The sequence below is a fragment of the Lithobates pipiens genome, unplaced genomic scaffold (genome assembly GCF_037356315.1).
Source record: "Lithobates pipiens isolate NorthernLeopardFrog02 unplaced genomic scaffold, aLitPip1_a1.2 Scaffold_18, whole genome shotgun sequence".
NCBI lineage: Eukaryota > Metazoa > Chordata > Amphibia > Anura > Ranidae > Lithobates > Lithobates pipiens.
The window spans coordinates 133,752,247-133,779,022 of NW_027507758.1; the positions used below are offsets into that span (position 1 = coordinate 133,752,247).

Sequence of the window (26,776 nt, forward strand, 5' to 3'; positions counted from 1 at the left end):
TCTGTACAACCTGTCCGGTTTGCCGCCGTCGCCCTCCGTTGTCTCGCAGTATCTCACCGAGTCCAAAATGACATCCCTGTCTCCGGAGGCGAGTGCCACTCTGGAGGAGCCCATTACGTTGTCGGAAGTCCAAGCAGCCTTGAAGAGTACGAAACCGGGTAAAGCGCCGGGCCCTGACGGGTTGACTCTCGCCTACTACAAAATCCTGCTGCCGACCCTGGGGGGCCCTTTAGTAGACCTCTTTAATGGGCTGGGGACGGGGGCCAGACTTCACGACACTACTCTGCGGGCGCATATCTCGGTTATCCCCAAGGAAGGCAAGGACCTGTCTCAGTGCGGGAGCTACCGCCCGATCTCCCTCCTGAACTCAGACCTGAAGCTTTTTACTAAAGTTCTGGGCACGAGGCTACAACAATATCTTCCTCAGTTGATCCATCTGGATCAGGTGGGTTTTGTCCCGTCTAGAGAGGCAAGGCACAACACTACGAAGGTCCTTAACCTGCTCCATATAGCTTCCAAGACCCAGACCCCGAGTGTGTTTCTTGGCACAGATGCCGAGAAGGCATTCGATCGGGTTGAGTGGTCCTTTATGTTTGCCACCCTTGAACATGTAGGCCTCGGAGACAAAATGATACGCTGGATTTCAGCAGCCTATTCGGGGCCAACAGCGAGGGTACGGGTAAACGGGATGCTCTCTGACGTGTTTCCTATTACGAATGGTACTCGTCAGGGTTGCCCTCTGTCCCCCTTGCTGTTCGCTCTGACCTTGGAGCCCTTTCTGTGCCATGTTCGTAGTAACGTGGCAATTAAGGGAATAGGGATCGGGGGGACTAGGCATAAGGTGTCTGCTTATGCCGATGACCTTATGTTCTCCTTGGCTGAACCTGAGACTTCCCTTAAGACCCTTTTGCAGGAATTTCATGCTTACGGCCAACTTTCTAACCTGCGGATACATTTTTCGAAATCCGAAGCTATGGGCGTGGGGATACCACCCGCACGTTTGCAGCGTCTAAAGACCTCCTTTGCGCTGAAATGGTCAGATACGGCCCTGAAGTATCTGGGCACCTTTATTCCCCCTTCCATTTCGCAACTTTTTAAACTTAATTTTCCCCCCTTACTGAAAACCGTACAAAAGCTTTTGGATGATTGGGTGGGCGGAATGCACTCCTGGCTGGGCAGATGTAATATTCTTAAAATGTCGATCCTACCAAAATTTCTCTATCTACTCCAGGCCCTCCCAGTCCACATTCCCAGGGCCTTTTTCGGGCAGGTTCACTCACTTTTCACCCGCTTTTTGTGGGCGGGCAAGCATCCACGTCTACCCAGGAGTATGCTTTCCAACCCTAAGCATCGGGGAGGTTTGGCGATGCCGGAGATTCGGAAATACTATTACGCTGCCCATCTCAGTAGACTCCTAGACTGGTGCCGCCATAAAGACACCAAACTTTGGACGCAATTAGAACAGGACCAATCTGACATTCCATTGACGGGCAGCCCGTGGTGCTATGGAGACTTACCTATTGAGCTTAGACGTCACCCACTGATAGGCAATACTGCAAAGATTTGCTCACTCCTTTTAACTGACCCGGACCTGTCGACACCTGACGCGCCAGTGCGGCCTGTGATCGGTCACCCGAATTTCACCCCTGGTCTCAGAGACAAGTGTTTCCGGGACCTTTGTAGACAGGGTCTCTCCCAAGCGTCCCATTTTAGTCAACTGGGTAGATGGAAGACGCTCGCGGACTTGACGGACCCGGGGGGCCCATACCGCCTTGATTTTCTACGGGCTTCCCAGCTATCCCATTTCCTCCAGAGTATGCCGCCGCCACCCACTGACTCACAGAGACCCCTTACCTGCCTGGAGAAGCTCTGCACAGAGACCGGGACCCTCGCCCACACATTGTCTATGGCATACGAAATGTTGATTGAACCCCCAAGGGATTTCCAGCCCCCATATCTTGCTAAGTGGGAAGAGGACCTTGCGGTCACCTTCACAGACAGTCAGAAGCGACAAATAATCAATTACACCCACAAATCCTCACTATGCACTGGACAACAGGAAACAAACCTTAAAATTATCTCCCGCTGGTATAGAACTCCCGCTCTCCTGCACAAGATCTTCCCGACGACCTCGGACAGATGTTGGAGGTGCCACTCAGAAGAGGGTACCCTCCTGCATATATTCTGGTCCTGCCCCCGACTACATAATTTCTGGAGAGAGGTGTGGCGCATTACCCAGACATTCACTGACAGGGAGGTGCCGTTTTCACCTGCCTATTTTCTTTTTCATATGACGGATATTCCTGCCCGGAAATATGGCAGATCCGTGATACGACACCTACTGGATGCTGCTAAGGCGTGCATACCTCTCAACTGGAAATCCTCTAACCCGCCGACTGTCGCTCAATGGCTACACAAAGTAGATGACATCAGCAGGCTGGAGGACCTGATCCTCACCAGCCAACACCGACAGGAAGCGTACTCTAAGACATGGCAGGCATGGAATGCCTTCAGGTATTCCACTGAAGGTCGTGCTCTCAGGAGCGCTGAATGATGACCTTACCGGGATATTGTTACAGAATCCTTCTTACCTACCCTCTTTCCCCCCTTCTCCCTTCCCCCCCTTCCTCCTCTTTTACTGGCCTGTCCCTTTTGCTAGGTTACACTCTTGCTCAGCGGACCTCCTCCGGTCTTTTAGTATCCCTGGGAGGACCGCTGTAGGGAGAGTTTGAGATTACAAAATAAAAAACAAAAAATATAAAAAAGAAGGAGGGACCACGTGTGCATGGTCAGATACATTACTGCTCACCCGCACGTGGACGGGCTGTTCACCTCCCTGGAGGAGACGGTGTCGGCCGCGGGAACTATATGTGTCAAACTGACCCTACCCTCTAGACTTCCCTAGTGGTGAGACCTTAACGAAGGGCGTTATGCCTACATGGGTATAGAAATGTTGCCGTTTGTTTATTTTGCAGTTGTATTGTTTTCTATACTTTTGGTTGTACTGATTCATGTACCCTGGTCTTCCTTGTATTAAATAAAAAATTTGAAAAAAAAAACAGCGGTTTATGAAGCACCGATAACACCAGGTTCAGATACCATGGGGGCAAGGGTGGACGCACCGGAGGGACTGCACGCCGGACCCCTTGTACAAAGGTGCGCACTAGAGAGTGAGATGCTAGGGCTGATATCTGTCCCTCAATGGTGCTTAAAGCCAGCTTCTGGTCTACTCTTCGCTGTAGGAACAGCAGGATCCTGGAAACAGAATAGGTGCACGGACGCCACCCCATCTCCTCACACATAGAGATATAGGTCTTCTATATACGATGGTATATCTTCCGAGAAGATTTCCGTGCCCTCAAAATAGTTGAAATCATCAAGTCAGACATGCCTCGGTTCCTTAGCACCTGGCTCTCAACAGCAATGCCGTTAAAACCAGCGATAGTAAAGCAGGATGGAGAATCGGACCTTGAGTCAGAAGGTCTTCTCGCATCGGAAGCCGCCAGGGAGCATCCGCAACCAGGCGTACTAGGTCGGCATATCCCCTCAGCCTCCACTCTGCGGAGCACGCGTGTTAACAGTTTTAGAAGAGGAAAGGCATAGATCAGTTGGGACTGAGCCCATGGAGCCACCAACTCGTCTGACGCGTCCGCCCAAGGATCTCTTGTTCTGGATACGAACCTCGGCAGCTTTCCGATTGAGCCAGGAGATCCATGTCTGGTGTGCCCCACCGCAGGCACAGAAGTCTGAACACCTCTGGATGTAATGTCCATTCTCCTGGGTCCAGCATCTGGTGACTTACATAATCCCCCTGCCAGTTTTCTGCTCCCGGGAAGTAAATGGCCAACAGGGCCGGTACATGACGCTCTGCCCACCGAAGGATGTGAGCGACCTCCCGTCCTGCAGCCGAGCTTCTTGTTCCTCCTTGATGGTTGACATATTCCACCGCCGTGGCGTTGCCTGACTGGATCCTGATCGGGCGCCCTCTTAGTCTCATCGACCATGTGGAGAGGCATAGCCAGATCGCTCGAAGCTCGAGCACATTGATCGGCAACTTGGATTCCTCCCCCGACCAGAGGTCCTGGGTCGACTGTACTCCCAGTATTCCAACCGGTCAGGCTGGCGTCCATTGTGATCACTGTCCAATGTAGAGGTAGGAACGAATTCCCGGACCGAAGTGCCGGGGACCTCAGCCACCAGAGCAGGGAGTCCCTGACTGACTGGCTCACCCAAATCTGCCCATCCAGGGATAACGGAGATTTGTCCCATTTTGTCATATCTCCTTCTGGTGTGAAACTGGGTGTACGGTACCGCCTCGAAGGAGGCCACCATGAGGCCCAGAACTCGCATGCAAAGCACAGCGACGACTACCTGCGGTTCATCAACAGCTTCACCATGGCTCTGAGGGTCTGAAGTTTGTCTGAAGGGAGAAACACTCTTGCTTCCACAGACTCCAGCAGTAAGCCTAGGTAGTCCAGGCACAAGCAGCGACTTCTTTAGGTTCAACAGCCACCCAAATTCCTGCAGGGTTTGCATGGCGATTGCCACATCCTCCTTTAATTCTGAGGCGGAAGCTGCTCTCAGGAGACCATCTAGGTAACCCACGATTGTGATCTCACGTTGTCGCAACAACACCAAAATTGGAGCCAATACCTTGGTAAAGACTCAGGGTGCTGAAGCCAAGCCAAAGGGGAGAGCCATAAACTGGTAGTGGTCTTGTCCTACTGCAAATTGCAGAAACCTGATGTCTGAGGCATATGGGTATGTGCAGGTACACGTCCTGGATGTCCAAGGATGCCAGGGAGTCCCCCTGATGGAGCGCAGCAACAACTGAACGAACTGATTCCATTCTGAACCTCTGTACTTTTACAAAGCAATTGAGGGCTTTTAGGTCCAAGATTGGACGTACCCCTTCCTTTTTGGGGACTACAAACAGATTGGAGTAGAACCCCAAAAACCTTTCCGTTTCCGGAACAGGCACTATCACCCCACAGCTTAGCAGGTCCCTTACTGCCCTCCAAGTAAGGGTGTGCTGGAAGGGAAGAATCTGTTTGGCGGCCAAGAGAGGAACTCCATCTTGTAGCCCGATGAAATCAGTTCACAGGCCCATTTGTCAGACAGCCGAGAGGCCCAACGGGCTGAAAACGCCCGAAGGCAAACCCCCCACCCGAGTGACGGCCGGGGGCAAACCTTCATGCGGAAGCATTTTTTGCTCTCTGGCTTGCGAATCCAGGTATGCTCCTGTCCCTCAGTAGTCCCCCTGTCGGACTGGGATCTCTTAACCGAAGTCCGCGGCGGATGAAGAATCCGCAATCTACCAGGATTGTGGTTACTTTATTTAACCTGGATACTGGGGGGGTCCACAACCGGAGGAGCCGACCATTTTTTAAGAAGGCTCTCCTCAAAGGAGTATCGCACCGCCATTCTTTTGGGGACCGAAAAGGTTCGCTGTGGGTTTCCCCATTTCTCTTATATGAACTTATCGAAATAAGATAAGATCAGATAAGGAAACACCTTAGGTGTATGGGCTGGCTTCAGTGGCGTCACTAGGGTTGGTGTCACCCGGTGCGGTAAAACATGGTGTCACCCCGCCCCCCCCTCCACCAACTATAGTCGCCCCTTAGTACAGACCCCCTTCCAAGTACAGATCCCCCCAGGACAAAGCACCCCCCTCCATTAGTACAAATCCCCCAGGACAAAGAACCCCCTCTACATTAGTACAGACCCCCCAGCACATAGCACCCCCTCTCCATTAGTACAGACCCCCCCCCCCCCCCAAGGACATAGCACCCCCCCTCCCTTATTACAGACCCCCCAGGACAAAGAACCCCCTCTATTTGTAATCCCCCCCCATCGCAAGCCGACACTCACCACCTCCCCCCCGTTACCGCACCAGCTCGGGCGGCTCAGGTAGAACACCCGGGCAGCAGCTGGAGAGGAGAAGACAGTGTGCAGGCGTGCTGCCCGCATGGAGAATCGACCGTGACAGGCTTGGGCAGCAGCGCTATAGTGAGACAGAAGGTAGGTGGAGTAGGACAACACAGTCCAGGCACGGCCGCGGTGCTGAAAGGAGGGTTTTCAGGCTGAAAAAAAAAAAAAAGAAAAACTCCAAAAGGGAGCCAGGGCTTCTGTTACCCTCGGGATGGTGTCACCTCTGTAGTGGGTGGCACCCGGGTGCGAACCACACCCCCCTAGCAAAGCCTCTGCTGGGTTACGGGACCCTAAAGGGACCGCTACTTCAGCAAAGGATCCTGCTGTATCCTAAATTTTCAGGGTATCACGCAAAGCTGTGATAGGTGGTCCAACTAGCGCTTTGTCTTGCATGGACCCGGATGGGGAATCATGCTCACTGTCCAATCGATCCTGGTCAGTGTCATCTGACACATCAGAGCAGGAGCCGCCAGTCGCTGCAGGGCCAGAGTCTGAGTCAGAGCTCTCCTCGGAGGATGGGGGGGCAGGGGCCGCTTTTTACCACCTTTGCGCCCGCACACCACCTCCACCCTGGCAAAGAACATTTCAAGGACTGCCAACAAAGTGTTCAAAGGCACTGCACTGTTTGCAGACAAGCCGGTTGCAATTGCAAGGAGTTCTGGGGAAGAAACACCAGTTTCTGAAGCCATGCTGACCAACTCTGTCTGCCACCCTTGGGGACTTAGGACAGGTGCACAATCCCACCCTCCTAGCTGCTGCAGACTGAGAGGCCCCCCATCGCTGGACTCACCACCCCGACCGAGTGTTGTGCCATTCTGTTACAGGTGCCTGTGTCCAGTATCAGCTCCCAGGTGGCCAGAGCAAAAAAAAAAAACGCCTGTTCTGAGCAACAGGGAGCATCTCTGAGGATAAAAACTGCACTGAGCTACAACAAAATGGCCACCCTGTATAAGGGACAATCACAGGGAAAATGGCCACCGACCATTCTTTCCACTGAGACACACAGAAAATGGGCGACAAGCAACTGTACACAGTGAATGAACAGAGATAATGGCGGCAGAACAGCGCTATGGCGACAGCACATGCAGAGCCCCCAAACACCAAGCGGAGAGACCACAGAAACCTAGGGACACAGACACCCAATCCAAGGTCAGAGCCCTCCAGAGGACCCCTGGCTCAGGTACACACACCGCTCAGCAGCCCAGCCATGCAGCATCCCCCATGGGGGGAGGGGGAGGAGGAAAATAGGGACAGGTAGAGAAGAGAGGGAGGAGAGGGACCCCCTAATCGTCCTCCCAGGGAATGCCCAGCTGCTCAATCCCACCGAGGCAGGAAGAGCTGTACTTACCATTCGGAAGAGCTGGGGACATCCCATCATAGACCCCCTCCCGAGCAGTGCGGGGTGGCTGCTGGCCACGGCACACTGTGACAAAGACATCGGTAGTCTGGTCATGTGTGCCCTGGAGTGTGCGCTCACCGGCCACCCCTGGAGAGGCATATCGTAGCCGACCCGGCATGTAGCTAGGGTCTGCACATGCTCGATGGCCGGGAGACTACAAGGATCTAGATTATCCAGCCTGTCACACAGCCCGCTGTTGATAGCAAATCACAGGATCTTAAAATCTTGCACAAAAAGGCAAAAATTCTGAAAATTCCCAGATGGTCCCACAGGGAACCTAGGTCCTTCTCCTTCACTAGGCAGAAAAAAAAACGGAGCTGCAGCAAGCAGGCTGAGGGGTTATTACCAGAGGGACCTCCCCCTGGGCAGAACTGTAAAGTTCTGTTGTTTTTCACATATATTACATGTTCTGCCTTGTCCTCTCCTGAAGGTGGCTGTGTCCGTCAATGAACGAAAGAGAAATTGAACTTTTTGGTCTAAAAGCAAAACGCTATGTGTAGCGAAAAAGTAACACTGCACATCACCCTGAATACACCGGTGGTGGCAGAATCATGTTGTGAGGATGCTTTTCTGCAGCAGGGACAGGGAAGCTGATCAGAGTTGATGGGAAGATAGATGAAGTCAAATACAGGGCAATCATAAAAGAAAACCGGTTCGAGTCTCTCTTCAAAGACTGGGCCGCAGGGCAGTATTCCAACATGATAACGACCACAAACACCTCCAGGATGACCACTGCCTTGCTAAAGTAGGTGAGGGTAAAGGTGATAGACTGGCCAACGGTGTCTCCAGACCTAAACCCTATTGAGCATCTGTGGGGCATCCTCAAATGGAAGGTGGAGGAGCGTAAGGTCTCTAACATCCACCAGCTCTGCCGTTATGTCGTCGTGGAAGAGGAGTTCACTAGCAACCTGTGAAGCTCTGGTGAACTCCATGCCCAAGAGGGTTAAGGCAGTGCTGGAAAATAATGGTGGCCACACAAAATATTGATACTTTGGGCCCAATTTGGACATTTCCACTTAGGGGTGTACTCACTTTTGTTGCCAATGGTTTAGACATTAATGGCTGTGTTTTAAATTATTTTGAGGAGACAGAAAATTTACACTGTACAGTCACTACTTTACATTGTAGCGTAGAGTCATTTCTTCAGTGTTGTCACTTGAAAAGATATAAAATATTTACAAAAATGTAAGGGGTGCACTCACTTTTATGAGATTGTTTTTTTTAAAGCCATAAACATATACAGTGTCTCACAAGTGAGTACACTACTCGCATTTTTACTAATATTCTATTAGATCTTTTCATGTGCATGTAACGTGTGGGCAAAAAAAATGGTGCAAAAAAAATAAATAAAAATAAATAAAAAAAAAAGGTTCTAGCAGAGTTGCAGTCTTTGGGGATTTTGTACCTACTTAGTTCAATGGGATAGTGGCTTACGGAGTAGAGAACAAAAAAGAAAGCCAGCCTGGAGCTTGCACCATCAAAAGGAACAGCCACCCCCATATTTCCATTTCTAGCCCAGTAAGGTCCTTTCAACATCCAAAGCAGTTTTATTTTCTTAAAACAAGGTTTTTGTTTTTTTATAATGTCATTTTAACATCTAAATTAACATGTTATTCTTACCCGCTTTGTGAAATTGTTTTGAACAAAGCAGCGTAGATCCTCCTCTTCTCGGGTCCCACGTTGGCGTTCTTGGCCCCTTCCTCCTGCCCCCACAGTAAGCAGCTTGCTATGGGGGCACCCTTGCCAAGCCGCTGATCTGTGCGAACCTGCGGCTTGGTCCAGCCCTCTCTCCCCCCATTGGCCACTGCTGTTTCTCAGCCAATCTGGAGGGAGAGTCCTGGCAGCTGATGTTCTTGTGCAACATTGCTGGATCGAGATGAGATCAGGTAAATATTAGGGGGGCTGCTGCGCACAGAAGGTTTTTTTTTTTTTTTTTTTTTTTTTTTTTTAATACAAAATGCTTGTGATTTGCAAATGATTTCCCTTGTGTGTACTTTTTTCATAAAGAAACATGATTAAAGATAAACATTCAGAACATCAGGATACAGTAGAATCAAAATAAAGTAAAAACAAAATAAATAAAAACACAACACTCCAAGGATAAGCATGATTTGCTCATATTTATTATATACAAAATGACGTTCCAGGAATTCTTAAACATTTACAAAGCGATCATATAAAGATGGCAATTGCAGTGCAACCATTTTACCAAAAAGTAAAATCAGAGCAAATGGATATTGCATACATTTTCTATAAAGTAATACATGTTTTACTATATTTGCAGGGTTTATGCTTTAGCTGCCAACAAACTGTTTTGCTTGAATCTGAGTCATGGTTATTTCATTTGTGAACTGCACAGCATTGGGAATAAAGCAGGCCTTGGAACAATGGTAAAAAGAAAGCCATCATTAGTAGGCTTTACATGAAACCTGTCATCGCACCACCCTAATCTGCTTTAGTATGGTCAATAAAGTCGTAACACATCAACATCTAGTATTTTGAAAATCACATGCAATGAATAAGGCCTATCAATGCCACAGTTTACTTAATCCAATAGTAGGTTTTCAGCCTAGTAAGGGAGTAAATGCCACAGGCTTAAAGAAAAGACGTATCATTACAAGTAAAAAATTTGGTAAATCCCCAAAGATTGCCATCTCTAGCAACAGGTGTACTTTAGATATAAGCGCCAACATTCAGAATTCCAGAAGGTAGCGTCAGTCCATTCATTTACACAAGAGCATATTATTTTATTCACAAAAGTAAATAAATCATTCAGCTCTGCGGGGTGATGCATCAACATGCAGCTTTATCACATAGCCCTGCAGCACTAATGTTTTACAAACGAACAATCAGTGCTAATAAAGTTGTGCGATAAAGCTGCCAGTTGCTAGTAAATAACCACTGCGCCAAGAGCTCGATCATACAGCCCTGAAAGATCTTTTAATATTTTGAAGGAACATCCAGCACTGTCGGGATTGTGTGATAGAGCTACCAGTGCCATGTATGTTAACTAGCAGACAATTGCTCTATTACACAGCTCCCACAACACTGACTGATCTTTTACTATTATGAATGAACAGTCAGCACTGTTGTGGCTGTGTGATAGATCTGCCAGTGACGGTGCTGTGTATGTTTGCTAGCAGATAGCTCTATCTCAAAGCCCTTTAGTGCTTACTGTTCATCAGGGGCTGACTTTTGGTAACTTTTGGGCCCATAGTGCAGCGACTCGGCCCCCCTCCCGCTCTCTCTTTTCCCTGCCTCCTCCTGACCCCCATCCCAGACTGACGCTCGAGGTACTCTCTGCTCATTGGGCGGGTTGGGCTGGACCGACTCCTGGTTAAAGGAAAACTTCAGTAATTGTTTTCAACTTTCCATCTATTAAATCTTCTGCCCTTGTTGTTTTAACTTTGGATAGTAAAACATTTTTTTTTCTGTCAGTAAATAACCCTTATACAGCCCACTTCCTGTTTGTCTGGTCATTAGCCTAGGCTTATTACATCATGCATTGCACTCTCACTCTCGAGAGAGTTTGCCAGGAAGGAAGGGGGTGAGAGGGCCAGTGAGAGTTGCAGAGCTGGAGTTGTGCCTCTGCGTGTCAGTGTAAATCCAGGAAGTGAACAGGCAGCAACTTTAGCTGCCCACAGTTAAAATGACTGCAGCCAGACTCAGTGGAGGGAAATTTCTGCCACATATTTGGCAAGTACAGAATCACAGTATATAAAATATGTAAAGTGGTTGGAGGGAAACTTCAGAATGGCAAAGATGTTTTTATTACAAATTATGTGAGCAGATTTTAACTTGACTTTATCTTTTATACGTCTTCTTTAACCACTTCCCGACCAGCGCACGACGATGTACGTCGACAGCATGGCACGGGCAGGCATATTGGCGTACATGTACGTCCAATATTCGTTGCCGCCGTGCCATCGGGAGCGCGCCGGCGGCGGCGCGCTCCCGCGCTGGTCGGGACCTCCGTGAGTCCGGTCGCGGGACCCGCGGACTCGATCGCCGCGGGCATCCCCGCGATCGTCTCACGGAGCGGCGGAATGGAGGAAATGCTGTATAAACAACATTTTCTCATTCTGCCTAGCAACTAGTGACGCTGATCTCTGCTCCATGTGACTGGAGCAGAGATCAGTGTACACTAAATGAAAGCCCAACCCCCCCACAGTTAGTAACACACCCCTAGGAACACTTAACCCCTACACTGCCACCCACAGGTTAACCCTTTCACTGCCAGTGTCATTTACACAGGAATCACTGCATTTATATAGCAGTGATTACTGTATAAATGACAATGGTCCCAAAAATGTGTCAAAAATGTCCGATGGGTCCCCGACAATGTCGCAGTCACAATAAAAATCGCAGATCGCCGCCATTACTAGTAAAAAAAAAAAAAAAAAAAAAAAATTATTAATAAAAATGCTATAAAACTATCCCTATTTTGTAAACGCTATAACTTTTGCGCAAACCAATCAATAATCGCTTATTGCGATTTTTTTTACCAAAAATATGTAGAAGAATACATATCGGCCTAAATTGAGGGAAAAAATTTTTTTTTATATATTTTTGGGGGATATTTATTATAACAAAAAGTAAAAAATAATGCGTTTTTTTCAAAATTGTCGCTCCATTTTTGTTTATAGCGCAAAAAATAAAAACCGCAGGGGTGATCAAATACCACCAAAAGAAAGCTCTATTTGTGGGAAAAAAAGGACGTCAATTTTGTTTGGGAGCCACGTCGCACGACCGCGCAATTGTCAGTTAAAGCGACGCAGTGCCGAATCGCAAAAAGTGGTCTGGTCTTTGACCAGCAAATTGGTCCGGTCTGAAAGTGGTTAAAGCATATCTAATCCAAAAATGTGCTCTATTGCAACTAACCAGTCCTTAGACTAGGTGTTTTATGGGTTTTCCTTTTTGCACACGCTTTCAATTACAAGATGATTAGTGTCCTATATTTTTTCCTTTTTTGCTATTTTTTTCCCCCATGAAAGTGGAGTTAGCCTTTAAAGCATTTGCTGCTTTTTTTTTTTTTTTTTTACTTTAGAAGAAAACTATATCTTTCATGTATGCTAAAGAGCATAATTGTAGACCTTTTTCGCTAAAAGTACATCATTCCATAATATGGTCAAATAATTACCTGGGATGAGATCACAAGCCTCAGCTTTTCAGCACTAATCTGTGAAGTTTTTTTTTCCTTTTTCCTTGCTAAAATAAGCAAAGATGTCCATTATAACAATACATGTGAGTAGCCATTTTTTAATCCCTGCAGCAAATACATGTCAAAAGAAAATGTTTTCTAGGTCTCATTTGTCCTCGTTTCAGTAGGCGAAACATGGCAGATTTTCACACGTTTCAAACACAAAACTCTGACTGAAATCCTCTGAATGCATCAACAACTCAAATAAAAGTTTGTAGTCTTCTGGGCAGATATTTCCTGTCACTGCGTTTGCTGGCAGATCTAGGAGTTGTAATAACTGTTCTCCATCACCTGGGCTCCAGCAACTGATCAGAACAGAAAAAAAAGAAAAGCAAAAAAACAAGATCAATAACATTCCTAAATATTTGAATAAGAAGAGCAGTCTGGTTTAAATTGACATCAGTTGATCACACCCAAGCACATTTTGCTTAGCCACTCTGTGGAATTAAAGGGATTGTAAAGTGAATTCTTTTTTTTAAAATAACAAACATGTTATACTTACCTCCACTGTGCAGCTCGTTTTTCACAGAGTGGCCCCGAACCTGCTCTTCTGGGGTCCCTCGGCGGCTGTCTCGGCTTCCTTTCGCAGGTGCTTCTCATGTTCATGCAAGCTCCCTTGCATAGTGAGAAGCATCTGCGAGCACGCTCCCGTGATACAGCCGGCGGCTATAGCCGCTCGCTGTATCACACGGCCCTGCCCCCCGGCACTCCGCGTCAGTGGATGCGATTGACAGCAGCGCGAGCCAATGGCTGCGCTGCTTTCCATCCATCCACTCCAGCCAATCAGCGGCCAGGCTGAACGGTGGAAAGGATGTCGGGGGACGAGCGCAGGACTTTCGAGGGGTGAGGTAAGTAAAAAAAAAAAAAAAAAAACGGGGGGACTGGGGGAGCAGGCACTGTCAGATGTTTTTTCACCTTAATGCATAGAATGCATTAAGGTGAAAAAACATTTACCTTTACAACCCCTTTAACTAAACACAGTAAACTGTTGGGACTGGTGTGTGCCACGTTAATATAGCAGATAGGCCTATTTTAGGCTGCATTCACACCTGAGCAGAGCATACCCGAGTAATAGAAAGCACTTGAGGGAGGATAGGTGGAGATTATGGGTGGAAAGCTGCTGTTTGAGCAGAAAATATGTGAAAAAAACTAGAGGGTCGACCAATGCCGATTTTTTGGCTGCCTTTCGGGTTGGCGATATTCTGTAAATTTAAAACTTTTTATTTTTACACTGTCCTTTTAAAATGTAATTATTTTTAAATCACTGTTATAGCTGTCACAAGGAATGTAAAACATCCCTTGTGACAGTAATGGGCAGTGACAGGTACTCTTTATGGGGGGATCTGAGGTCTATAAGACCCCAAAACCCTTCCACTGCACTTGAAAGTATTCAAAACGTCAAGCTCTGCTTTTTTGAATACTTTCTATTTTTTAAAACTGGCGTCTTTAGGATGCCAGTAATCTGAAAGTGAGGTCATGACATTGCTTTCGGGTTACTAGATCCAATCTGGCTTTGTTCGGGTATTCGGCTAGCCAGCTTAGGTGCCAGCTGGCTGCTCGGACTGCCCGGTGGCATGAGAGACCCAGGCGGTGGTGATGTCCCCTCCCGCTGCTTGTAATAACAGCAGAGAAAACAGACCATAAGTTCTTATTGCACATTTTCAGGCTTTCCCATTAAAGTCTATGGGGCCCAATCTGTCTCCAATCTGCCAAAAAGAAGCTCATGCACTTTTTTTTTTTGTATTTTTTTTTTTTTGTGACAGGTGTTTTGTTTCAGGGGACAGAGTGCCCAGATGTAAACAAGAGCCATTGAAATTAACAGGATTTGGCTTTTAGAGCTACAAGCAGATGATTAAAGCTGGCCATTCACCATACAATTTTCTTACCGTCAACTGTGTAGTACAAGGGCCTGCCTGATTTCACACAAACGGAAAGTGTTCAGATTTGACCTCATATTATATGGTTTTGGTAAATCTATAGAAGAAAATTGTATAATGTATGGCCAGCCTAACAGATGGAAAACAGCAGTTTTTCAAATAGAAATCTGCCACTGATTCTTGCCAGGTGTGACCTCTCATTTGGGATGTAAGCTGTGAAGACAGTACCCATCCCTCTGTTTGTTCTTGCAGTGATTACACTATACAAGCAATGCCCACAAGGTTAACAAATTTTTTTCAAAATTGACGCTTTTTTTGGTTTATAGCGCAAAAAATAAAAACAGCAGAGGTGATCAAATACCACCAAAAGAAACCTCTATTTGTGGGGATAAAATTATGTAAATTTTGTTTGGGCACAGCGTCGCATGACCACGTAATTGTCAGTTAAAACGACGCAGTGCCGCATCACAAAAAAGGGCCTGGTCAGGAAGAGGGTAAATCCTACCGGGGCTGAAGTGGTTAAAGAAATAAAATAAAAAATCTGTAGAAAATGCTTAAATCTTTCACATAAGATAGGAGGGCACTAAAAACGAAAACGGAAAAAGGTTTTTGTTAGTGGCACTTACTCAAGGTTAGTTATAATTCTTGACTTTCGCTTCGCAAGGCACTGCTTTATCATGTTGATAAACATTTTGCCATCACAAGGTGGAAAATGCTCAGAAAACAGGTTTGCTCGTGGTGTTAAGCGTACTAAACACAGATAGTTACGTGAAGACTCCTGCAAAAATAAAAATTTCAAAAGTGAGCTGCAATGTTAAATATAAAAAATTTTCATAAACATCTGGTGAAAAACAATCAAAATGGGTGATATTAAAGAGTGGTGCAGGCATTAAGCATTGTTAAATCAAACACTGAAAACACAATAATAAAACCTACAGGTACTTCAGAGAGAATGTTTATCCAATGAAGAGGGATTGCCAAACCCCATTGTAGTTGGAGGGACAAATCAACTGCAACACATGACATCTGTGAACAACAACATGCAATGGATTCATTTACTAAAGGAATAGATTCTGTTCACTTGGCAAAGTGAATGTTCACTAATCTTCGTAAATATGGAATCTGTGTTTACAGTATAACTAAAGGCAACCTTTTTTTTAAGTTTTGAACAGAATGGAGAGGGATAAGAACACCTATTAACACCCATCGCTGTCCGTGCCCCCTTTTCGGATGATTCACCCTATTTGTCCGGTTTACCATTATCATTGAAAAGTATAAACAAAACAAATTTTGGGTTGTTCCCAGAAAAGTAATAGGAGGACAAATCTTCCATTGAGGACACTAGTTCTGTTCTGACCTGGGGGTCCCAAGGTATTCCCCTAACTTACAGAGATTTCCTCTCATTTCTGTTTTGGCTATGGGACAGGAAATTAATGTACAGTAAATCTCCTCTATAGGAGAAAAAAAAATAAAAAGACGGTGGTATAGCTCTCCCTTAACCACTTTCAGACCGGACCATTTTGCTGGCTTAAAGCGGGATTCCACCCTAAAGTGGAACCTCTGCTGATCGGATCCCTCCCCCCCTCCGGTGTCACAATTGACACCTTTCAGGGGGGAGGGGGGTGGAGATACCGGTCAAAGACAGGTATTTACACCCACTTCCGGGCATAGACTCCCGTGGGAGTCTACGCCATTTCCTGCCCTGCCACGCTGTCTGCTGGGACACACACGGGTCCCAGTGACAGCGCGGAGATTTCCTATTGCGCGACGCGACTCGCGCATGCGCAGTAGGGAACCGGGAAGTGAAGCCGATTCGCTTCACTTCCTGATTCCCTCACCTAGAATGGTGGCGGCAGCAGCCGAGAGCCGAGCGATCGATCAGCCTTGGCATCGCTGGAACCCGGGACAGGTGAGTGTCCATCTATTAAAAGTCAGCAGCTGTAGTATTTATAGCTGCTGGCTTTTAATATTTTTTTGGGTGGAATCCATCTTTAAGGCCAGACCACTTTTTGCGATTCGGCACTGCGTCACTTTAACTGACAATCGTCGTGTCACGTGGCTCCCGAACAAAACGTACGTCTTTTTTTCCCACAAATAGAGCTTTCTTTTGGTGGTATTTGATCACCTCTGCGGTTTTTATTTTTTGCGCTATAAAAAAGCGACAATTTTGAAAAAAAAAAAAACGCATTATTTTTTACTTTTTGTTATAATTAATATCCCCCAAAAATATATATAAAAAACTTTTTTCCCTCAGTTTAGGCCGATACGTATTCGTCTACATCAGGGGTGCCCAACCTTTTGAAGAGCGAGGGCTACTTAAGCGACTTAGTAACCAGTCACGGGCCACAATGAGCAGCTGACAGTTCTGTGTCCACTCTGCATATGCAAAGCGGACACAGACACAGCACACTCTACTCTATGGGCCCTCTTATCTGATCAAATGGAAGGGGACAGATCCACTTTTCGTTTTTTTAGCAGATCGGATTGGAAGGAGGCATGTATAAAACGGACACAAGTCTGTTTACATCTGCCGCTCCATAGAGGTGAATGGAGGGTCCGATTGGGTCAGACAGATCATGTTAAAGGGGCCTAAGGCTACTTTTACACTGATGGTCTGCAGTCTACCCGTACATGTGGCTATCCTGCAGGTTAGCTGTACTTTGCCTTAGAATTCTATCATATCCTGCAGGTGTGGTGCACTTTCTGAAAGTGCACCAAACCCACAGGTAAAACTAGAAGTCTATGGCTCAGTGCAGGTAAGCCTCAGGTACACTGCGCTACACTTGTGGATCAGTTTAAAAGCAGCCCAGTAACCACTGCAGAACAGATATGTCCATATAAACACTCTGATTTTAGTAATAAACTTGTTGTCCCAGGCAGAGTGCATTTGGTATCACTCCACCTATGACAGGAGCGGGTGCTATACAGTAAGCATTGGTTTATACGGTTCTGCTCCGCAACTGCTTGCTTCATTCACAACACTAATGCTCTGGGATGGCGGGTAAGTAGGCAACCTGCAATCTGGGCTTGCAAACTCATCATCCCAGAGCAGGTGGTCGTGGGCCACATCAGAGGGCTCCGCGGGCCACTGGTTTGGCACCCCTGTTCTACATATTTTTGGTAAAAAAAAAATCAAAAAAAATAAAAATAAATAAAAATCGCAATAAGCGATCGATTGGTTTGCACAAAAAAGTTATAGCGTTTACAAAATAGGGGATAGTTTTATGGCAATTTTATTAATAATTTTTTTTTTTTTTTACCAGTAATGGTGGCGATCAGCGATTTTTATTGTGACTGCAACATTATGGCGGACATTTTTGACACATTTTTGGGACCATTGTCATTTATACAGCAATCAGCACTATACAAATGCACTGATTCCTGTGTAAATGACACTGGCAGTGAAGGGGTTAACCAGGGGGTGGCAGTGTAGGGGTTAAGTGTTCCTAGGGGCGTGTTACTAACTTAATCCAGCATTAGCATAATCTAAAAGATTGTGTTTTTTTCAAAATTGTTGCTCTTTTGTTTATAGCGCAAAAAATAAAAACTGCAGAGGCGATCAAATACCACCAAAAGAAAGCTCTATGAGGAAAAAAAAGGATGTAAATTTTGTTTGGCTACAGCGTCACACGACTGCGCAATTGTCAGTTAAAGCGACGCAGTGCTGTATCGCAAAAAATAGCTTGGTCATTGAGCAGCCAAATCTTCCGGGGCTGAAGTGGTTAAAGTGGAAGTTCTGAAATGAAAAAAAAAAAAAGCTTTGCCTATAGTAATACTTTAACGCTAAGTGTCCATAGACCCCATATAAATAGCCTGGGCCTCAGGTAGTTCAAACCAGCTGCAACAATTGCCACTATTTCCACAGGGCCTCTGCTTTCAGAAAATATATAAAAATTGTTTTCAATGTGAACATTCACTTCGCTAAGTGAATAGCCTCTATTCTTTTAGTTATTAAACACCATTATGTTCAACACGGACACATTAAAATAATAAAGTATTACATTTTAAAAGAGAGTTTATGATTACAGTATATGGAAAAATGTAGCTGCCCACTAACAGCTGAGACACATTATTTCTATTTTATAATCCATAGCGATTCCTGCTCAATTTTGTTTATGATAGCATCTCCAACATATCCATTTTTTTTCTTTTCCATTTGAATTTTTTATTATTTATTTTTTTCTGTCGAGGCAAATGAATCAAATAAAAAAAGCTAATTCTGCAGGCCCTTAGGCTTCTTTCACACTGGGGCGGTATTCAGGCGTTACAGCGTTAAAAATAGAGCCTGTGTAGCGCCTGAAAAAAACCGGCCCCTTTCACTCCAGTGTGAAAGCCGGAGGGCTTTCACACTGGAGCGATGCGCTGGCAGGACGGTGAAAAAAGTCCTGCTAGCCGCATCTTTGGAGCGGTGAAGGAGCGGTGTATTCACCGCTCCTACCCATTGAAATCAATGGGACACCGCGGCAATACCGCCGGCAAAGCACCGCTGCAGCGGCGCTTTGCGGGCGGGTTTAACCCTTTTTCGGCTGCTAGCGGAGGTTAAAACCACCCCGCTAGCGCCCGCAGACCGCTGCTAAAACGACGGTAAATCGCTGCTAAAAATAGCGGCACTTTACCGCCGACGCCGCTCCCGCCCCTGTGTGAAAGCAGCCTTACACACTGATTGTGCAACATCTCTGTGTCACTTCTGTAAAGGGCTGGTTCACAATGGCAATCGCACAAGAAAGAGATGCAGTTGCAGTTCTGTGTAGTGAGATTTCAGCCCACTCATTTAGAATGGGCTGAAATTGCACTGCACCAAAAGTAGAGCATGCACTACTTTTGGGAACCTATTGCAACCTAATCGCACGATACTTCTGTACCATGCAATCCAGTGCAGGCAAACGCACTGCATTTGTGACCTGCATTTGGGATGCCATTAACTTACCATCGCAACTGCACTGTGTTTTGAACGTGGAGTGGGAAACCCGCAGGGAACCTTGGTTTCCTGCACTGCTTTCTGGTGTGAACTGGCCCCAAATATACACCCCTGGCACTGCTGAACTGCTACATGATGCTGTCGACAAGTACCTTTTTGATTTCATTAGTAGAGAGGGAAAGGGTAATGCTAGAGCAGGGCTCGACAAAACCCGGGCGCCAGGTCGCATTTGCGACTAGAATTAGCGAACTGGCGCCTGGGGCAGCACAGCTGGGGGTATGCCGTCTCCGCGGACCCCCCCGGCGCGATCGCGTCGGGCCGCGCCGGCCGGTAATTTAGCCCCCGGCTTTGAGGCCTTCTACGATCCTATGGTTCCTTCTGGAATCTGGCGCCCTCTTGTGGTGGCCGTTGGAATTACAACCAGCAATGCTAATGGATGCAATGCTAATTTTCCCTGCCTGCCAGCCTATCTTCCTTCCCTTTACTCAGAACCCCTAAAAATTATATATATATTTTATTCTAACACCCTAAAGAATAAAATGGTGGTCGTTGCAATACTGTCTGTCACACCGTATTTGCACAGCGGACTTACAAGCGCACTTTTTTTGGGGAAAATGTATTTAATAAAAATAAAAAATAAAAATAAGACAACAGTAAAGTTAGCCCAATTTTTTTTAATATTGTGAAAGATAATGTTGCGTCGAGTAAATCGATACCAAACATGTCATGCTTCAAAATTGCACCCGCTCATGGAATGGCGACAAACTTTTACCCTTTAAAATCTCCATAGGCGACATTTAAAAAATTCTACAGGTTGCACTTTTTTTTTTTTTAATTGGTTTTTGAGAAGAAATTTTTCTTTTAACAAAAGGAGAAGCAGGTTGCACTTTTTAAGTTACAGAGGAGGTCTGGGGCTAGAATTATTGCTCTCACTCTACCGATCGCAGCGATACCTCACATGTGTGATTTGAACACCGCTTTCATATATGCGTTCACTTCTGCACGCAAGCTTGGCGGGACAGGGCGCGTTTAAAATATATATTTTTTTTATTTTAACTTTTATTTTTTTCACTGTTCTTTAAAAAAAAAAAAAAAAATGTGTGTCACTTTTATTCCTATTACAAGGAATGTAAAAATCCCTTGTAATAGAAAAAAGCATGACAGGTCCTCTTGTATATGAGATCTGGGGTCAGAGAGACCTCACATCTCATATTTACACTAAAATGCAATTTAAAAAAAATTTGTCATTTGAAAAAAATAAATAAAATGTCCCTCTAATAGCTATGGGCAATGACTTGAAGACAGGTGAGGGGCTTGGGGCTATCTTCCCCTCACTCGTTTCCATGTCAGGCCAGGGACAGGTCCAGATCGCCGTCACGGACCCGGCTCCTAACTTTTTTAGCTGGCTCCTAGATTCCAAGCAAATTTGTCAACCCCTGTGCTAGAGTGAATACTGTTTCAAACAAACAGAACAGACAGAGCTGCCACTTAAACTTCTCACATCATGGCAGGCCTGCCCCAAAAGGGCTTTTAGGGACTCAACTCCCCTGGACATGTAGAGCAGCCTGTTAGTGAGATTACCACATACATTGTGTGTCATAGGTCGCTGCCCAAAGCATGCAGGGAATCCAGGAACTTGCTGAAAAAGATAGCCAGCAGACAGGCAACACTCAACATGAGGGTATAAAAAAAAAAAAAAAAAAACTGAATGGTTCAAAAGAGCTGCTAAACCAACAATCAGAAACATGTTTATTTAGCTTGTATGCATGTTTTAGTTTAGGTTTTTTTTTCAGTACTTACCCCAGAATTGACTACTGAAGCTCCTTTAGACTTTCTGGATGAAGAAAATGTGGAAATGTGTTCCTAGAGAGGGGGGGAACAAAATTGAGAAGAAAAAAAATGTATGATTTCTCTGTATAGTACACAGAAAGAAAACCCAACCTTGAGCACCCCCTGTGTAGTTTGCAGTTTCATACAGATCACAAAATAATAGTACAATAATCTTATTTACACTTCTATCATCAGTGCACTTATTTATGGTTATTATTGGGGGGGGGGGGGGGGTTTAAATGTCCATGGACAAGAGAAAGTCTATGTGAAAATCCAGATTACGTAGTTCTACTCATGACAGCTGTCAACCTAATGTAATTTTCCAGTGCCCCTGACCAGCATGAGGGAGGAAGCTTTGTGATCACCTTCTCCACTTCCCTTTGACTAAGCCAATCATTGTGTGTCCACTCTGTAACCCCATTCCATCCTTCTGCCACCATATTTCCACTGCAGAAAGCCAGGGTCTCACAGTTCCAAGCAGATGCAAAACTGATTCTTTAGGCCATGTAACACAGGGCTCGACAAACCAAACCCCAGGCGCCAGGTCGCCAATGCGATCAGAAATCGCAACCTGGCACCTAAGCTGCCACCAGCCCACTCACTATTGATGCCCCAGGACATGCAGAGCATTAACACTGACTGCCGTCCTACTCCCTCCTCCACACTCAGCGGCGCCGCGCTAAGTCTGTGAAACTGACAAGCAACGGAGAGAGGAGGATCTGTCAGATTTCAGCTTGATGTCAGGGTGGGCGGGACCCGGCCGCTATCAAACACCAGCCAATGGGATCTGGGCAGGCCGCTACGTGTGGCCCCGCCCTTTTCTTAAGCAGCCCAATAGTTGGCTGGCTGTTGAGTCCCGCCCACGGGCCATGCCCCGCCCACCCCGGCCGGGTCCAGCCCACCCCGACATCAAGCTAAAATCTGACAGATTTGCCTCTGTTACTTGTAAGTTTCACACCCCGGCTGGGTCCCGCCCATTCCAACATTAAGCTCAATTCTGACAGCTCCTCTGTTACATTTCAGTAAGAGTGGTCTGTGTGAAACCTGCCAGTGCCAACTGCCAGCGCCAACCAGTGCCATCTGCCAGTGCCAACCAGTGCCACCTGCCACCAATCAGTGCCAATACCACCTGCAACCACAAATCAGTGCCACCTCTACCAGTGCCACCGCCAATCAGTGCCACCGCCAATCAGTGCCAACTTGTGCCACCTGCCAACACCAACCAGTGCCACCGTCAATCAGTGCCATCTGCCAGTGACAACTAGTGCCACCGCCAACCAGGGCCACCTGCCTTTTCCAAACCAGTGCCACCTGCCAGTGCCAATAGTGTCACCTGCCTGTTCCAAACCAGTGTCACCTGCCAATGCCATCTGGCAGTTCGACGTGCCTGCCAGTGGCAACCAGTGCCACCTGCCACCGCCAACCAGTGCCACCGCCAACCAGGGCCACCTGCCACCGCCAACCAGGGCCACCTGCCAGTTCCAAACCAGTGCCACCTGCCAATCAGTGCCACATACCAGTGCCACCTGCCAGTTCCAACCAGTGTCACCTGCCAATGCCATCTGGCAGTTCCACGTGCCTGCCAGTGCCACCATTCAGTGCCACCTGCCAGTGCCACCACCAATTAGTGCAATCTGCCAGTGAACAGTGCCATCACCAACCAGGGCCACCTGCCATCACCAAACCAGTGCCACCTGCCAATCACTGCCACATGCCAGTGCCACCTGCCAGTGCCAGTAGTGCCACCTGCCAGTTCCAACCAGTGTCACCTGCCAATGCCATATCACTAAAGAAAATATATTTTCTCCAAATGTTTTGGATGGAGTAAAAAGAGGGAATAGAACATTGGTCAGGTTTTTATTCTATGTCCCCATTAGGGAGACTAATCCTCTCCATTTGTCCTGTTCATCATATCCACAAGAGTGAAACTGAAAGAACATACCATTTTTTGGTTGATCATCAAAACAGGAATAGAGGGGACAGTTTTGACACTGGTCAATTGGACACTGGTCAACCAGGGATTCCTTCTCACTTCCTGGTTTAGCTATGGGACAGGAAGTGAAAAAAGTTGAAAGTCTTATTCAAAGAGTGAGAGGCCAAATGTCTGTGAAACATAATAAAATAGGCAGAACCCTGACCCTTAATAGAGCCAAGATACAGACATTGGTCTAGACCCAGCTGTAGAAAGGAGAGCATTGGTCCTTTAATTTAGGAATAATAGCAGTAGACTAACTCAGGGGCAAGCTCATCAGTCAAGGGCTGGAGTGACTCGGAATGTGCCAGAATCTCTGTGGCCAATGGCTTAGAAGCTGCTGAGGCATTAAGTAAATCAGATATAGAATCTGAAGGACAGGGCCCAATCTGTAGTCAGAAAATCACTGGCTAATTTAGAACATAAAATCTTTTATGGTTCTGGTAAATACCTGGACCTGGGTAGCCTTAAGCAGATAATGGTCAGATGGCCATTGGTAATCAAAGTTATTATAGGCAAGCAGCAGGAACAAAGATCTATCACGTGGTTCTTACAAGCAGGAGCAGCAGCAGGCAGATGCTTATTTGATACTTCATGGTGGTAAAGAAAGCACACATGCAAACTTCCAGGGTAGCGTTGTCACTCAGTCCCATAGCATTAACCTCACCCATGGCAGAGCCAGTGGGAATGGGGAATAAAAGTGCCCAGCAACCTAAGTAATTGAGGTAGCTCCCAGTGCTCAGCTCAAACTGGCCTATTTACTAAGTCTTCAGAAACCGGCATACGATGAGGTAATGCCAACAGCTCTGAACTTAGAAACTGCTCCTCAGCTTATTTCTACCGGAACAGAGTCAAAGCGCCAAACATAGAACCCAGTTTCTAAAGGTCAATTCTAGGCTATCCCCACATGTCAACTCAGCAGTATCCAGAAAAGGTACACCAAAAGCCAGACTGAGGATGACCTCTCTGGAATGCTGCAATCAAAGAGATAAAGCTCCAGCAGCAATGGAGATAAGAGTGAGCAGGAAAAAAAAAAAAAAAAAAAACAGTCTAAACACAACTGAGCTGTGTCCCTGGACTGGCCTACAGTTTGTTTGCCAATGTATAATCCTCCAGTATAAACGGTTTAAGACTTCCTGTGTCCCTTAATAGGCAAGAAAAAAGTCCTCGGGATACTTAAAGTGGTTGTAAAAGGAACAAGGCTTTATACCTTCATGCATTATATGCAAAAAAGGTATAAAAACCTTGTGTGAGCAGCAGCCCCCCCAGACACCCTCAATACTCACCTGAGCCCCCATTTGATTCAGCGAGGTCCACAAGAGTCTTGCCTCTCCGGGGACTTGCACACCTGATTGGCCAATGATCCATTTAGAAGATGGAGGGGGTGGGGCCAAGCAGCGGCTCCATGTGTGAATGGACACAGAGCCATGGGTCGGGAGAGTGTGCCTGCTTGGGTGCCCCCAGAGCAAGCTTCTGTGGGGGCACCTGGCAGGAGCCACGAGCGTCGCCGTAGGACTCGAGAACGAGGAGGATTCGGGGCTGCTCTGTGCAAATCCACTGCATTAAGCAGGTTACTATTACGTTTGTTATATATATAAAAAAAAGCTTTAATATCACTTTAATATGGTTGTAAACCTCAGACATGAAATATGTATAGAGCATATCCCTCTATAGTGTGTTCTTATCTCAAATAAGAGCACTAAGTGCAATTTCTGTCCAATGCCTCATTCCTCTGCTATCAGCATGAGTCACTTCTGACAAGTTTTCCTGACACCAAGAGAAAACCGCTCATTGACAGCCTTAGTTCTGTTCCTGTGAGCTGTGTGAAGGGGGTGCGTCTCTTCCCTCCAATCAGCTCTCCTTACTGATGTAACTTCAGCTCTCCACCCCCTTTTCAGAGCTGGAAGATCCTGTGTAAAAATTCTACACTTAATGGATGCAGGGGAAAGACGGTTGTAGATAAACAGGTTCAACATACATAGGATGATTTGTTTAATCTTTGTGTATCACCTGAGCCAGTCACTTCAATGGGTATTATGTGAGGGTTTACAATCACTTTAATATTTTGTACTTGCTAAAGCCCATATCCACCTTCAGTGTTAAGCAACCCCAAGTGATTGGCTTGGAGGGCAGAGAGAATTTTGGAAAGGTGACGCTTATATGATTATAATGGCAAAACACCCAATATGGGATATGATCTAAGCATTACACGGACAGAACTACTCAGAGTAGAAAAGAAAACTTTTCAAATTTAGAAGGGATGACCAGATATCAAAGGAATGAGTCATCCGTGACTTTTTTGTTATACTGTATCAGATTTTATTTCATGCCAGTTCAGCTTGGTGTTCTAAAGGTACTTCTGCCTCTAAAAAGGATATATACCTTGTGCAGCAGTTGGATATCAAAGGCTAATTGGCACAGCACTGCCAGTGCTCGATATCCTTTAAAATCTCCAGGCTTAGCGAGTAGGCTCTATAATGGAAACAGTATAGTTATGTTAATCCATTTAAAAACATTTCATTGCAACCAACATCTTTACAACTCTAAAAATGGAAGTTAAAGAAACCCAAACATTTTCTACTGACATTTTAAAAACACAGAGCTGAAGGAGTGGCCCTAATTATTATTGCCTGATGTTAGAGACTCACAAGGATACCAAAAATATTTGTGTATAGGATACTGGGCAAACTATACAGACAAGCATTACATCAAATGTACTGGGTAACTGAGAAACGAACATCTCAATAACTCTGCCTGCAGCTATCATTACCTCCTAGTCCTAACACTACCAACCACCCTCTACAGTGGGGTAATGAATTAAAATTCATGAAGGTCCAGTGAGTAAAAAATGTTTCCAGCAGAGGTCCGACTCACACACGTTTGATTCTTTTTTTTTTTACTTTTTTTTATTAAAATTTGTTTTATACAGGGTACATCATACAGGCATAGTACATAATAGTTTAATTGTGGTTACAACAATACAATATAAACAATTGTGTTTCCAGTAATCCCTTCAGTTTCTTTACTCATTTCTTTCTTGTACATGCCCATTGTTGAGTAGTCAAATAGCGTAATCCTTGACGAGTAAGCATACTTTATTTTCTTTTTCTCCCCCCCCCCCCCACCCCCACCCTAAATAAGGCTAAACACTTGCACGTACAGCCTGGGTAGATAGTTCCTACTAACATCAGTTGCGTTCACCCCCTCCTTGTGTAGCCAGCACATTCTGGCAAATTAAAGGTAGCCATCCTTAATATTCCGGGATTTCACATGTGTCTACCTTCTCAACCCCTTCTCCCCATATTTTCAAAAATTTTCCAGCACATCCCCTAGCCTCATATATAATTTTGTACATCGGTGTTACTTGATTAATCACGTTTTTTTTCCACTGGTTTAGGGAGATTGTTGCCAATTGTGTCCACTGTAGAAGTATAGTTTTCCTAGCGTAGTGTAACAAAGCACAGAAATGGTTTTTGATGGGTACCTAGCTCCCCCTCTTCGAAGACTGATAGACACCATTTAGGGCTGCAAATATTGGGTAGATTGAAATTGGTTACAATAAAGTGAGTCACTTGAGACCAAAACAGTCTTATTTTTTTCGCAGCTCCGGAGCAAGTTCCCTGCACTCCTGTAACACTTATGGCACAAT

The 26,776-nt window shown here is 46.0% G+C and overlaps 1 protein-coding gene across 1 annotated transcript in view; it reads right to left on the reverse strand.

Annotated features, from left to right (window-relative positions):
- Nucleotides 1-9,431: 9,431 nt before the first annotated feature.
- Nucleotides 9,432-26,776, reverse strand: part of TFB2M (transcription factor B2, mitochondrial) — a 71,899-nt gene continuing 54,554 nt past the window's right edge. The window contains exons 6-9 of the mRNA XM_077486141.1: nt 25,510-25,599; nt 21,126-21,188; nt 15,034-15,185; nt 9,432-12,835 (exon numbers count right to left, since the gene is read on the reverse strand). Coding sequence (XP_077342267.1) covers nt 12,652-12,835; nt 15,034-15,185; nt 21,126-21,188; nt 25,510-25,599 — 489 coding nt within the window. The 3' untranslated portion in view covers nt 9,432-12,651. The remainder of the gene's footprint in view (nt 12,836-15,033; nt 15,186-21,125; nt 21,189-25,509; nt 25,600-26,776) is intronic.